At 41.0% G+C, this 14,433-nt stretch overlaps 1 protein-coding gene across 1 annotated transcript in view; it reads right to left on the reverse strand.

Annotated features, from left to right (window-relative positions):
• COPA (coat protein complex I subunit alpha) overlaps positions 1-14,433 on the reverse strand; it is a 38,479-nt gene that overhangs the window by 10,079 nt on the left and 13,967 nt on the right. The window contains exons 7-20 of the mRNA XM_020979554.2: positions 12,708-12,817; positions 11,698-11,797; positions 11,157-11,292; positions 10,383-10,465; positions 8,213-8,363; positions 7,119-7,185; positions 6,029-6,104; positions 3,792-3,874; positions 2,980-3,119; positions 2,787-2,872; positions 2,553-2,691; positions 1,695-1,857; positions 1,425-1,571; positions 21-210 (exon numbers count right to left, since the gene is read on the reverse strand). Coding sequence (XP_020835213.1) covers positions 21-210; positions 1,425-1,571; positions 1,695-1,857; positions 2,553-2,691; positions 2,787-2,872; positions 2,980-3,119; positions 3,792-3,874; positions 6,029-6,104; positions 7,119-7,185; positions 8,213-8,363; positions 10,383-10,465; positions 11,157-11,292; positions 11,698-11,797; positions 12,708-12,817 — 1,671 coding nt within the window. The remainder of the gene's footprint in view (positions 1-20; positions 211-1,424; positions 1,572-1,694; positions 1,858-2,552; positions 2,692-2,786; positions 2,873-2,979; positions 3,120-3,791; positions 3,875-6,028; positions 6,105-7,118; positions 7,186-8,212; positions 8,364-10,382; positions 10,466-11,156; positions 11,293-11,697; positions 11,798-12,707; positions 12,818-14,433) is intronic.

Genomic DNA, 14,433 nt, shown 5'->3' on the forward strand with positions numbered 1-14,433 from the left:
CCTGGTTTTAGGGACCTCACCGATCTTCATCATCTTGCGAAGTTTCTCAAGGTTGCCAGTGATGAGGTATAGGAAGGAAAGTTTATCAAAATTCTTGGTACGTTGGTAGCACATCTCCACAATCTGATGGTTTCCCTGGAGTAGGGCCACTTCTCCTAGCTTTTCCCAGCAATTCTTGTCATCTAGAGCCTTGGCTGCTTCTAGGGCAATCTGAGGATATCCCAAGAGATACAACTGAGAGGTTAAGAGTGGCTGTTGCTGACCTAGGAACTCTGAAGGTTTAGACTTCAAGTTAAGTTACTGGGGCACCGGCTGTACTTTCAATTCTATTAGACCTTATTCTTATTCTATCTGATTGAAATCACCCTGTCATATGTATATTCCTCAGGGATTTGGATCCACGTCAGGGAACCACACCAGCTTTGCCACTGTCTAGCCTTACAACTTGGAGTGGGTTAGGGAAAGTGGAAGGGGCTAACTCTAGAGGTGGTAGGTTATTCCTTAGTGGTTATTTAACCAGAGGCTAGATGACCACTTAGCTATTATAGTGGGAATTCCTTCTGGGTATGGTTTGGATTTGATAGTTTCTAAGGTCCCTTTCAACGCTCAAATCAAGTAATTCTATGATTAATTTGCACAGTTTTTCAACAAATTATTCACTGAAATGATATCAGAGAAGCTGTGGAACTCCATGGAATCAGGTCCAACTTAGCTACCCTGTTTCCTGCATGTTGTATTGTTAGGTTCTTAAAGGTGAGTCAGCTGGGGTCTCTGTTGTTGTTTTAGTCATTTTTCAGTTGTATCTCACCTGTGACCCCATTTGGGGTTTTCTTGGAAAAGATACTGAAACAGTTTGCCATTTCCTTCTCTAGCCCATTTTACAGATGAGGAACTAAGGCAAACAGAGTTAAGTGACTTGCCCAGGGTCACACAGCTAGTTAAGCGTCTGAGGTCAAATCTGAATTCGGCCCAGTGCTCTATTCACTGTGCTACCTTGCTGCCCTGACATCTCGTAAAGTAAGACTAAAAAGGCAGATATTCAGAGTTGAACGGATGTGATAAACATCTCACATCATTATGTCATTTTAATAGACTCCTTTCAAAGAGGAATTTAATAAACTCCTCTCTCTACCTGAGGAAGCAGAACAACGAATGCTGTGATTTGTTCTCCATTTTGACTATCCCGTTCTTGTCTTGGGAGTAATAAAAGAAAGTGAAAACAGAAATACCACAGGTTATGAGATACTCACAGAGACAAAGATAAAGACAGGTAGGAGACAAAGAGAACACAAACATAACGGTGATACAGCTTACCATCTAAAAAATCCTGAACTGCATTTGAGGTTCTTCTCTTACAAACCCAATTATCCAATTCTTCAACTACCAACCCATGCCCTGATATTCCAAGAGACTGGTGGCTTTACCTCAATGTTGCCACATTCCAGGGCCAAACTAAATCGAGTCTTCTCATCCTTAACAAAGTGCAGTGCCACTTCTGGATAGCCCTTCTTCTGGAGATAGGCAATGATGGACTGGCCCACCAACTTGGCATTCCTCACCATGTGCAGTACCTAGAAGTATGTTTGTGGGAGCAGGGATGGTGATAAAGACTGCTCAGAAGAGAAGTAGCAATTCTTGCATTTGATTTTACTTAAAGATGTCCCCTCTTCCCTGGGGCTGTTTTTTCACCATACCTCATCATATTTCCTGTTGATTAAGGCTAGCTTGAATTTGAACTCGGTGGGATCAATGGTAAGCACTCGTGGACGACACTCTCGGTCTAGGCAGTACACATTATTGCCCTTCACCCGTGTGACATAGATTGGCAAGTCAAGGGTACGGATGATCCCATGGTCCCTAAACATGAGAAGAGAGGGAGAAGAAAACACAGCTATGAGCACGGTGGAGAAACAGTTTCAGGTCTAAGGTAGGCCCTACCATACAGAGAAAACAGGGAGCTCTGCCTCTTTCTCCTTACTATGCTGCTAAATCCTATCCAGCCTCACTGATCCATCTATCCTTGATCTGCCAAATGCTACCTGAGTTATTGAGGAAAGAATTTATGACAGGAGGATGATACTACATGCTGACATTATTAATTTACTTTCTCATGTAGACTGAAGGTAGGATAAGGAACTCTGCGTTTTCCTTTAGAAAAAATTATTTTTAGAGGTGGGAGATGATGGGTAGGGGAAATTCTATGTACTGTCAGACTTGATATTTGGGTTGGTTTTGCTGAACTGCTTTCTTTTCTATTTTTTGTCATAACAGAAGTTTCTTTGGAGAGGAAAGGAGAGAAGGACATATTTGAAAATGAAGGTGACATAAAAAAAGACATTGACAGGAAGTGTAGAGGAATGTTATGTAATGATGAGTGAAGGAAGTCAGTGGTGAGCAAAATGACCACTTACCTTCAGAGTACAAATCTGGTCACTGGATTTGATAACAAGACTTCCAAGTCTCTTGGAGAATGAGATGATGATCTCAAATATATCTCTCTAAGATAGGTCAGTTGTTTCAGAAAAATACATCTTCTTATGTAGAGAACTTACCCAGTAGTGACAGCATATTTGATGTGGTTGCTGGTGGTATAGATAAACACACCACTCTCGTCCCAGGCACCACTCTTGACACGAATATTCTCATGGATGTTACAAAGTGACTCCAGTTTACGATTGCAGATCATGATGGCTATAAGAATCAGGGAGCAAGGGACATAAGTATCCTGTTGGGACACACAGGGTGGTATAGGTAGATGAGGGAGCCTGCTCTGGGTTAGTTCTTACCATGCTTGGCCAGCAGGGCTACATGGGACATATCTGCTGACCAAATGACATACTTCACTTTGGAAATCTTTACGGATGCCAGAGTCCTAGGAAGAAAAGGAGACACAGAATAAGGGGGACATCATCCCTTTATCCCAGGTCACAATCTAGATTCTGATGGTCTCTAAGGGACCAAAGCAGTTGGGCTAATTACCGCTTCTGCTGTACATCAAAAAGTGTGATGGAATCAGCGTCTCGGAGCAGCAGGTTCCCTGTGCCTGCATAAAAGATCTCATCACAGTTAGGGACCTGCACTTTTTTGGTGATTTCATTCTTCAAGTTCTTGATGAGAAGCTGAATTGAAAATGAAAGGATAAGGCATTTAGTGTACAGGAAAAAATGTGTAAGGTTCCTTTCTGAGTAGCTACTTCCTCAGCTTCAATTAGTTATATGCTCTCTTTTCATTATTCCATAAATCTTATGCTGATCAAGAGCTTAAGATGTGTTATTAGGTAAGGGTTTTTTCCTTTTCATAGCACCCTCTTCTTAGCCCTTTCCTCAGTGGAGACATTCAGAGAAGCTTGGCAATGACTGTATTCATCAAAGAAACCTAAAAGAAAGTCTGCAGAGCTAGTCACATAAATATATGACTGATCTCAATCTAAGGGCAGAAAGACGACACTGCTTACTGTTTGCTTCATAGCTTCCTGACAGAGCATGGTGGTAACAGAGACAGTATTTTATGCAGTAAGGTAGGCCAACAGTCTATTACAAGCCCCACGGTAAGACATTCTTCATACCCAACAACAGGGGAGAGGAATATTTTATTACAGGTTCCATTTTTCAAACCTTGTGGCTTCGGCTATTGTAAAGAGCACCTTATTTTAGAACTTAAGCCCTGAGGTGATCTGCCTGTGATCTCAATTGTCAATCTCAACAAGAAAGGTTGAAAATCAATTCTGTTTACTAAACACCACTTAAAAAATGGCAACCAAACCCTGCAAAAACATCTTGGTTATAACTCACCGAATGCATACGATCCAGGACAGCAAAACGATTTCGGGCAACCCACACGGCTGTCAGGCCAGAAGAACGTTTCCCTTCAGGGGCTAGGGAGAACAAGATGGGGCGGGGGTCAGTAAGGAGGGACATGTGGTAAGCCACTGGCAGGTGACAGAGTCAGGTGCTATGGAACTGCCAGTCCTGCTGGCTGCCATCTTGGCTATGCCAGCTCAGCTGCTTCCTAACTAATTCAGTCATAACCCGAGGCTATTGATGAGTGACTTTTCCCCACCATTCTTCTCCAAATGCCAGTACCAATCCCCCAATCCTCTTTCCCTAGGCCAAGTGGCTGCCTGTCAGCCAATGCCATGTGCTGGCAAAGGGGCCTCCTATCCTAGGAGACAGAACACTCTGTCAAGCTAACGAGCAGGGCCTTCCCGGCCAAGCTGTGGCACAGTGAGGCGCCTGTCGGTGGCCCAGGACCCCCCACTGATAGGCGGCTAAACAAGCTGGAGGAGAGGCAGAGCCCCCCTCTCTAGCTTGCAGCTGTTCTGCTGCTTTTAACATGTAAATGCAGGCCTCCTCAAGGAGCCCTGTGGGACTGGGTGCAGAATTCAGAAAGCACTCTGACTGAGGGGAGCCCTTAAGGAAGGAGGACTCTGTGATGAGCAGCATCTAGTACATAGTTGGTGCACAACAAAGTTCAACCGTTGCCATCAGCCCTTAGAAGACTTACAAAAATCTCACGTCACTTGAAGCTGATTATGAAGTTGAGGCAGATCTTCTTAATGCCTAGCCCCTACTGTCTGGGCACTCAGTATGAGGACGAACAGAAGGATGCACTGTAACGCTCCTTTATCTATCAGTAACAGGAGATAATGTGGCAGAACGTACTGACCGACATACTGAGTGGCCTGGCCTAAATTTCTCAGACACCTGGGGTGTCTGGCTATTTACAGGGCTAATTATTATTGTAGCCAACACTCCATTACCAGGAGCTTGTGATCCAATGTGTGGATTATCCAAGTCTTTTGCTTCTCCTCCTCTTTCCTTCTGCTACCCATCTTTGGGTTGTTTCTTTGCTAATTAGTAATCCCATCTTCCCCCTCCAGGACAGGCAAGGAAAAGGAAAAGAGATAAGAGAAAGCTAAAACTCCTCAAATTTTCATAAGCAGTTGAGCAGTTCTGAGGGAGAAAAAGTTAGGTTGGTGAGGAGGCTAAACTGCTCAATGGAAGTTCTAGAAGGATTCCTAAATATCCATCACCAAGATATCCAGAGTTCTTACTCATTTTTGTGTCATGAACCACTTGGTGGTCTGGTGAAACCTATGGACCCCTTCTCAGAATAGTTTTTTTTTTAAACTTCCTAATGGAAGGAAATGATAAATTTCAGGTAGAGGTTGGTGAGAATAGAGATGTAATTTTTTTTTCCCATCTGAGTTCTCATTCTGTCAAGATCTAGGTCCTTACAGTTTCTGTGACCATTCATAGCAGCAGCAGCAATGCCATAGAAGAGAGTGGTTGTCCCAACGAAGGGGACATGCCCCACCAATCTAAACTATCAATGGGCCACAAAAAAGGCTCCCCTGCAGGGGTCAAGGTGTTTATAAAGAAATGAAGATCTGAGGCCTGAACTGCTGTCCTGCTGGCTTCTGCAGGATGAACAGGAGGGACCACAGGAAGAAGAACATGAGCAGGAGGCAGAGCCACTCCAATAATCAGCAACGTCAGCAAGTTCTTACAGAGAGACAGTTCACAGTGGGGTAGGAGTGATGGAGGAGGCAGCAGGGTCTCAGCTGGATCCTGAGATCCCAGGTGGGGATTGGGGCTGTTAACAGCCACATCTTTCTGACATGTGAGGGGAGGCAAATTGGAGCTGGAAGTGGATGGGAGAGCATAAATCCCCAGCCCCAGGGTGACACATTCCCAGATTGGAACCACATTTTTAAATAAATGAAACTACCAGGGTGAAAGTCATCTCAGCTGACAATAAACCAGGAGAGCATGCTGTGCTGAAAGGGAAAATGGAGAGTTTCTAATAACCAAATTATAAAATATATATATCTAGCTGGGGTAATAAAATGTGGGAGGAACATGAATTTTTCACAGTGTAGTCGCCTATGATGCAGTTGTCAACGGCACCTGCCAACAGACATGAGCAATGTGGATATGGTCTGGGAAGGGAAGGTGGAGGACTTGAAGAGAGATGATGATGTGAGTGAGGGGTGGCGCTGGAATGAGTGGAGCAGCTGAAAGCTTACCATCAGGATTCTGAGAGTCAGCATCCTTGGGAATAGTATATAGGTCATAGGTGCTGTTTTCTAGGTTGCTGGCTCTCTGTAAAAGAGAGTAGTGAGATTATCAATGTAAAAGAACATAGCAAAGCTCTTCAAACTATCACAAAGAAAATATTTCTTTTCTAAACATATAATACTCTGAATATCTGATTTTAACATAGCCTATTCCTCCCCTCCCTGAGATGTGTGAAGAATGTACAAATAGGCAGGGTTTGTAGGGATCTTTTCCAAAAATTTTCCCACATATAAAATGCCATTCATCTTCCTCAAACCCTGAAAATTTAGGATAACCATAGGCATTACTCTTTTTTCAATTTTACGGATGATCAAACTGAAGGACAGAAAGGGGAAAAGAATCTTTTCGTGTCTCAGAGCAAATTGGCTGAATGCAGGTAATCTGTTCTGCTCCCTTAGAGTGCCATTACTCTCTACTTCCAGCATTCTTCAGTAAACTAAAAAAAACAAAAGATGCTTATTTAAAAGAGAAGCTGCCATTGAAGAGTTAGTCTTTAAAAAATAGGCGTTGGAGCAAGAAAAATTAGCAATAGAGCCCATAAATCAAAAGTGGAATAGGAACATTGGTCTTATTTTCTTGACTTGGCATTAGGGGAACTAACACTGGGGATATTTTTTAAACTTCACTACAATTTGGGTTGCAAGAAGTAGAGAAGGTAACGTGGAGACCCTGTATCTTTTTCTAAAAGGCCTATTAATTATCTGACCCAAACAATGAGATCAAGTTAACTGCTTCCTAGGCTAAGAGGAAATATACTGTTAAACACTAAAAATTCAAAACAAAATTGTCCTTTTGAAGATTTAGGACATTCTGTATTTCACAGGACAATAAGAAGGAATTCACCATTCCTAGGGTATATACTATTCAACAATCCTTCACTCATGATAATGGGACTATCCCTGGTTTGGGCCTATGGATGTTCACTCTGCTAATCCTCTAAACATCTAAGTAGGCTACTGTGTTGCCATGGGAAAGAGAAGGTATTTAAACCTTACATACTTTGAGGTTTAAGAGCCCACCTCAATGGTGACTACTCACTGTGCACAGTAGGACTGCATTCTCTGCTGGGTTATATGACATGTTGAACACTGGGAACTTGGAACCACTAGGGAGATGCAAAGAAGAGGAAATTGCGAAGCATCAGAATAGAACTGAGAAAATCCAGCTTTTGGATTTTTAAATTTCTCTCAAGGTTGCATTCATTTTCTTTCCATCTAACATTCTAATTTGAGTCCTTTCTTCTAAGTAAAAAGCTTTTAAAAAACAAACCCAGTACACCCTGAATCAGCGAACAGAAGGTGGTGGCAACAACTGAGAAAGGACAGGCTGCAGGGAAGTGGGTTCAGCCTAGTTGAAATCCAAATTCCTACACACAATTACAATTGACACCACAGAGCAACATGACTTGATTTGTCTCTGGCAGTTTTCTCTAGTTCCTTGGAACGTTTATATTAACCCAACTTTTATTGCAGCAATATTGGCAAAGGACAGCAAACCCCCCATGCCAAGGTTTGTCACCATTAATGTTTCAGCATGCTGGTGCAGCTGGCTTTCTGAGAGGACAGTGCTTTTTACTAGGAGTCCCAGGGGTTATCACATCATCTGTGCACTCTGGTTTAGGGTTGTACATATATATTGCTGATGGATGGTGGAAGAATGAGGGAGAGGGCTGTGTATCAAACTAATCCAAAATGACCTTCCCCTCAGAAGACGTGCAACTCTATCTCCCAGTCTGATCTGGGCTGGTCCACTCTAAGGTGAATGTGGTGTCACCAAGTTGGGGTACTCTATTAAAAGATAATTTCCCTTGCTGTGCATAAGAACAGATAGATGAGTTAAGACCACAGCAGCAGAGTTCTCTGTCCCAGGAGTCACTAGCTGAAATTGATGGTTCTAGACCTGAGGGTCTGAACATACCCACTCCCAAGGCTACCTATAACCACCTTCCTTGTCCACTATACTGAGGTATAAATTGGGCAGCACCAAGAAGATCCAAAATGTGATGTGGATGAAAAAAATCCCAAATGCTATTTAAAGAAACACCAGATGAAAGCCCATGGGAGAGATGTTCTGTTATGGACTGGTGTTAGGAAGGTAGGAGAATTAACTGGCCAATTTTAAGCCAGCCTTACCTCCTCAACTGCATGACAGCAACATCTTTAGAGCTGTTAAAATCTAGCTGGCGCAAGAATCGATCCTTGACATAGTGTAGCATGTTGCCATGAACAGCATAAGCGGGTCGCTCTCGTTCCAGTTTAAAGACAATCATGCCACCATCATGACCTGGATGGAAGGTGAAGGAATGGTTGACTTTGGTAAGAGATGGAAGCTAAGGAATAGACAAGGCTGGGGAAAGGGTTGAGACTTCGTAGGGTTCAGGGTTGCCTCTTTGCAATTTCCAGTCATACCTCTACTCCTGGAGGCTAGGTAGAACAAGTTTAATTTCTCTTCCAAATGACAGTCCTTCAAATACTTGAAAATTATCATGTCTTCTTCACCTCCCCTCTCCTCCTAGCAAGAGTTCTATTCTCCAGATTAAAAAGCTCTAAGTTCAGGGGCAGCTAGGTGGCAGAGTGGATACAGCTCTGGCCTTGGAGTCAGGAGGACCTTACTAGCTGTGTGACCCTGGGCAAGTCACTTAACCCCGACTGCCTCACTATAAGGCAAAAAAAAAAAAAATCTAAGTTCTTTCAACTGATATTGACATGACATGATCTCTAAGCCCCAGGAGATTAAGAAAAAGATTTAAAAACTTGATCATTTTCTACTAGCTTCTTCCACTATCATAAGGAGACCTAACCTCCTACTGCTTTTCCTTTTTGGTCTGAAAGGAGAACTACATGTATGTGGTTTAAGATTCTTGATGCCGGGGCAGGTAGGTGGCACAGTGGAGAGAGTACTGGCCCTGAAGTCAGGAGGAACCGAGTTCAAATCTGGCCTGAGACCAAATACTTGACATTTACTAGCTGTGTGACCCTGGGCAAGTCACTTAACCCCAACTGCCCAAAAGAAAACAAAACAAGAAGATTCTTAATGCCAGTCATTTATGAAATATATAGAGAACAGAGTCAAATTCATAAGAATACAAGTATTCCCCAAAGGATGTGAACAGGCAGTTTCCAGAAGAAATCAAAGTTATCTATAATCTTAGCGGGGAAAAAAAATGCTCTAAATCACTACTGATTAGAGAAATGCAAATTAAAACAACTCTGAGGCACCACCTCACACCTATTAGATATGATAGAAAATGAAAATGACAAATGTTGGAGGAGATGTGGAAAAATTGGGATACTAATGCATTGCTGATAGAGTTGTGAACCGATTCAACCATTCTGGAAAGCAATATGGAACTATGCCCAAAGGGTTAGAAAACCATGCATACCCTTCAATCCAGCAATACTACTACTAGGTCTGTATCCCAAAGAGATTAAAAAAAAAGAGAGGACCTATAAGTACAAAAATATTTATAGCAGTTATTTTTGTGGTGGCAAAAAACTGGAAACTGAGGATCATCAATTGGGGAATGGCTGAACAAGTCATGGTCTATGACTGTGATGGAATACTACTGTACTATAAGAAATGATTAGCAAGATGCTTTCAGAAAAACCTGTTCAGACTTACATGAAATGATGAAAAGTGAAGCAAGCAGAACCAGGAAAACAGTATACATATTAATAGCAATATTGTATGATGAACAACTGTGAATGATTTAGTTCTTCTCAGCAATACAATGACCCAAGACAATTCTAAAGGACTTATGCTGAAAAATGCTATCTCCCTCCAGAGAAAAAACTGGTGGAGTGTGAATGCATATTGAATCTTATTTTTTTAAACTTTGCTTTTCTTGTATTTTGGATTTTTTTTTTAGTCTGGGTTTTCTTTCACAACATGAGTAATACAGAAATATGTTTTGCATGATGTACGTGTATAACCCCTGACCTAAATCAAATGGCTTGCCTTCTCAGTGAGGGAGGAAGGGGAAAAATGGAGAGAGAGAATTTGGAACTAAAAATTTTAAAAATGTTAAAAAAGGGGAAAAAAAAGATTCTAAAGGCAAGGGATCAGTACCAAACAGGATCCAGACAAAGAAAGCATGTGATTTGCCAGTGGAATTCAAAATAAGTAGGTTTCTGAGAAAAGAGGACATCTTTTCTCCAAGAAGACTGGAGAAAAAAAGAAACAAAATCCAACCAGTTGGCTCTGATAATCTTGATTTCTCCCATGTTAACCTACTGTGTATCTACTTAAAAAGTGATGGAGAATAACTCTGCGGCACAATGAGGGAGAAAAAAGGGCTCTTACCTGCAGCAAAGAGGTTGAGGTTGGGATGGGCAGCTAGAACCCAGAAACGGTCATGGTCTCTACGGAAGGTCTGAACTCCAGTCCTATTATGGATTGGAGAAAAGAAGAAATAGAAAAATAATCATCAGTTTCCCAGGAATCTTCAATCTGAAAGGTAGCAAGCTAACAAACTAATTGAGGAAATCAAACCAGGACTAACATATTGAACATGCCAAAGTAAAGATGACTAAGGTTATTGAGGCAGCATGGTATAGCGGACAGAGTGCTAGACTTGGAATCAGGACAACCAGGACAATCAGGGTTCAAATTCTGCCTTGAACACTTACTAGCTGTGTGACCCTGTGCAAGTAACTTAACCTCCATGAGTTCTAAAGCTATGATCCTATGATGATTGATCAATACTGAACTGATCAAGAGACCATAATGTTCTTCAGTTTTCTCATCTCAAGTATGTTTTCATTTTTGGATTTCCTCATTTCTTGAACTTACCATAGAATGGAAGGGAAAAAAAATCTGTTTGAATTTAGAGGAATAAAGATCAGACCTGGGAGATCCCCAGTGACAGGTAGAGAGGAACGAATGACTTATCAATCTTCCTTTAAACTGTACAGTCTTTGGTTTGATTTTTCTAAATGCTAAAGAAAATGCACGGACAAATAAAAATCTCTTAGTATAGTTAAAAGGAAAAGAAAGGACCTTACTCCCTTCTTCTACCTCCCTAGGGCTTCTACCTATCCCCATTCCTAGCATTAAATTCCCCATGAACTACCTTACCGCTTCGACATATCCCACACACGAATACTTTTATCCTCAGAATTGCTGAGGATGAGTTCCTGGCGAGGGTGGAAGACGGCACAGGAGACATTGTTGTAGTGACCTCGGCAGGTATCTACCTCCCAAGCCTTAGATTCTGGTAGGAAGAAAGGAAGAATTAGGTCACCAGAAGTACCCTCTCCCTGATCTTCTGCTCTCACTGAAACTGGTTATGTGATAGTGAACTGCTCTCAACCAAATGTTTAGCACCACCACAAAGAACTGTACTAGTAGCTGTAACTGATCAGTGTATTTCCTCCTTCTTTGGTCCTCTCTATAGTTTCAAATTTCTCTCTACTTCCTTTTAAAAATTCTCTTCTTATTCAAACTCCACAATGTCAAACTGCTATTCTAAAAAGAAAGAGGACAGCTTCTATATTTTAGGATTAACATGAAGAACAGAATCACACAATAAGTGTGTATCTTCTTACCTACTGATGGTAGAAGAGCATGTCACAAAGTCTAAGGTCCCTAGTTCCCAGGAGTGGAGTGGCCTACTCACCATTCATACGCCAAATCTTCACTTGACGGTCATCAGCCCCAGACACAATAAGAGGCATAGTGGGGTGGAAGGCGGCCCAGTTAACTCCACGATCGTGACCCTGTGTAGAAGTCATGCAGGAGTAAATCTTTTAACATAGCTTTGCAAATGACAGCTTACCAACAGTAAATCAATGATTCACGCTAGATGATAGAAAAGGATGCTAGTGTCATTGATTTTACTCCTGTGGATAAAATCCTGGAATCATGATTCTCTAAAATTCTGAAATGAAATGAAGATCACCGTTTCAGGTTGCTCAATATTACCAACTGCATACTAAGGTTCACATACCCTCTCTTCTACTCTTTTTGTCTTCACTATATATTACTTTTTCCCCTTTATATACTCTACATTTCAGTCAAACTGGACTACTGGCTATTTCCTGAACTTTGCATGCCATCTCCTCTCCCACGTCTGGAATGTGTTCCTTCCTTATCTTTACTTCCCAAGGTCCTCATCTCCTCTTCAAGGCTCAACTCATGTGACACCTGCTCTGTGAAGCTTTGCTTGACACAATCTTACTTCTCAGTTATCTCCTACCTCTCAGTGTTCATACTGTATACCCCAGTAAAATATAAGCTCCTTAAGGGTAGAGGTCATTGTTTTTATCTATCTCCATATAATTTACTGAATTATCCAGTTTTTAATTTTTACACGTAAAATGTTTTGTTTCCATAACTAAGGACAGGGACCATGTCTATTCCTTCTTTGTAACCCCCCAATTCAACTATGAATTGTACCCATTCATAGTCCCAAGGCGACACTCAATAAATATTTATTGAAAGAATGACTGGATTTCTTACAAAAGGCTTGGAAAAAGGTTCAGTTCTGTGATGGCAGGTGGAGACTATGATCCAGTCTCTCCCTTCTCCTTAGATTTACATAGCAAAGTAACTATCCTTGAGACCAATATGGTCACTTAATCCCTTTCTGGGGAATCTATACCTAATCATTGGCTCCAGAAACAGTACCTCCAAAACGTGTTTTACAACTGCATCCGTTGTCCCAAAGAGATCAACCCCTGTTATTCCCCTCACATCTGACTCCACAGCTCCAGGGGAAAGGTTCTTCTTTCTCAGACCTTTGAGGCATGATACGTAGGCATGGGGGAAGCAAACATAATGTTACCAAAACAGTAAAGCATCAGAGGTGAGGAGGGCACAGTGACAGACAAACATTTAAGAAAAGGAGGGAAAAAATTAGAGACAGGGGAAAAGGAGAAACTGCAAGAATACTGATCCAATTCTTTCCTTAAAATGTTCAATACAGGCAAGAGTACATAACAAACAGTAACATGTCAAAACTTTGCTTGACACTTTGGCTGTATCATACTTTATAAAAGGACAATCAGAGCTTGAAATGAACCTTAGAAATCATCTAGCCCAACACTATCACTCTACAGATGAAGAAGCTGAGGATCATTTTGGTGAAGTGACTTACTCACGGTTATAAAACTAAGTAGCAGAATCAGAACTTAAATCCAAGTCTTCTTACTCCAAATAAAGTGTTCTCTTCACCTGTGATAATATCATGTTGCCTTTCCTTAAAAGGTTTTTGTTAAGTCCAAAATCATAAAAAAAATTTTAAACTTCAAAAATACAGTTTCTAAAAGAGGTTCTTTTTTTCTGTACTACGCTGAGCAGCACTTTTAAATGATCCATTCCCTCCTATAAACCTACATTTAATCTTCTTTTCCCACACAATGGCCTCTGCTCCCAATGATTGAACAATGCGAAAAAATGATCCCAAACAGTGAGTCAATTTCACATTAGCTATTGAATTTTTTTCTGTGTTGTCTCAAAAAAGAAGAAAGGCCATTGCTTGGAACTTTTTTTTTTCTTCATTTGTTTTTTGGAGGCAGTTGGGATTAAGTGACTTGCCCAGGATCATATAGCTAGTAAACGTCTCAGTCCACATTTGAACTCAGGTCCTTCTGATTTTAGGGCTCTATCCATTGTGCCTGGAACTTCTTAAAGCAGGGACTTTCCAGGGAACTCAAAGAACTTTTAAAAGGGACTCAGAGACTATTGCTATGAAGTTTGAAATAACTATTTGTGGGTTGGATAAACAAGTTAAAAGCAGGCTTCCTGCTAAGGCCTAAAAGGCTTACAGCACTGACCAAATTTATTAAGTAGAATATTCAGACTTTTAAAAGGCAGCCTGTCTAGAGGGGGTTATCATGACAATTTACTTAAAAGAAAACTATTCCAAACCAAAAGCCATATTTGTATAAGGCCCATATATATAGCTTACAGGCTGTGAGATTCCTATCATTAAAAACCATTCACAGATCATGTGATTCCTTGTAATCAGAGACAAGACCAAGATGATTATTATTTAGATAGTGCTTTATGATTTTCAAAGAGCCTTCATATTTATTATTACATTTGAGCTTCATGAGAACACTGAATTAGGAAGAGCAGATGTTGTCATTGCCACTTTACAAGAGCAAACAGGATCATTAAGGTTAAATAACTTAGCCAAGGACATATTTCTTAAAATTCAAAGAGGTGGTGGGAACACAACTTTGCTCTTCTAGTTTAATGCTTTTTCTTTTGGAATAATGGCTTTGCAAAACACTCAGCATTCACAAAAACAAAGTATCTTTGAAATCCTTGATATGTAGCACTTTCTAAGGTAAAACAGCTAAATTGCTAGAAGTTCAAAATTTAGTAGAAAAACTCAAGTCACTTGAAT

The sequence above is a fragment of the Phascolarctos cinereus genome, unplaced genomic scaffold (genome assembly GCF_003287225.1).
Source record: "Phascolarctos cinereus isolate Bilbo 61053 unplaced genomic scaffold, phaCin_HiC Scaffold_5;HRSCAF=322, whole genome shotgun sequence".
NCBI classification, from domain to species: domain Eukaryota; kingdom Metazoa; phylum Chordata; class Mammalia; order Diprotodontia; family Phascolarctidae; genus Phascolarctos; species Phascolarctos cinereus.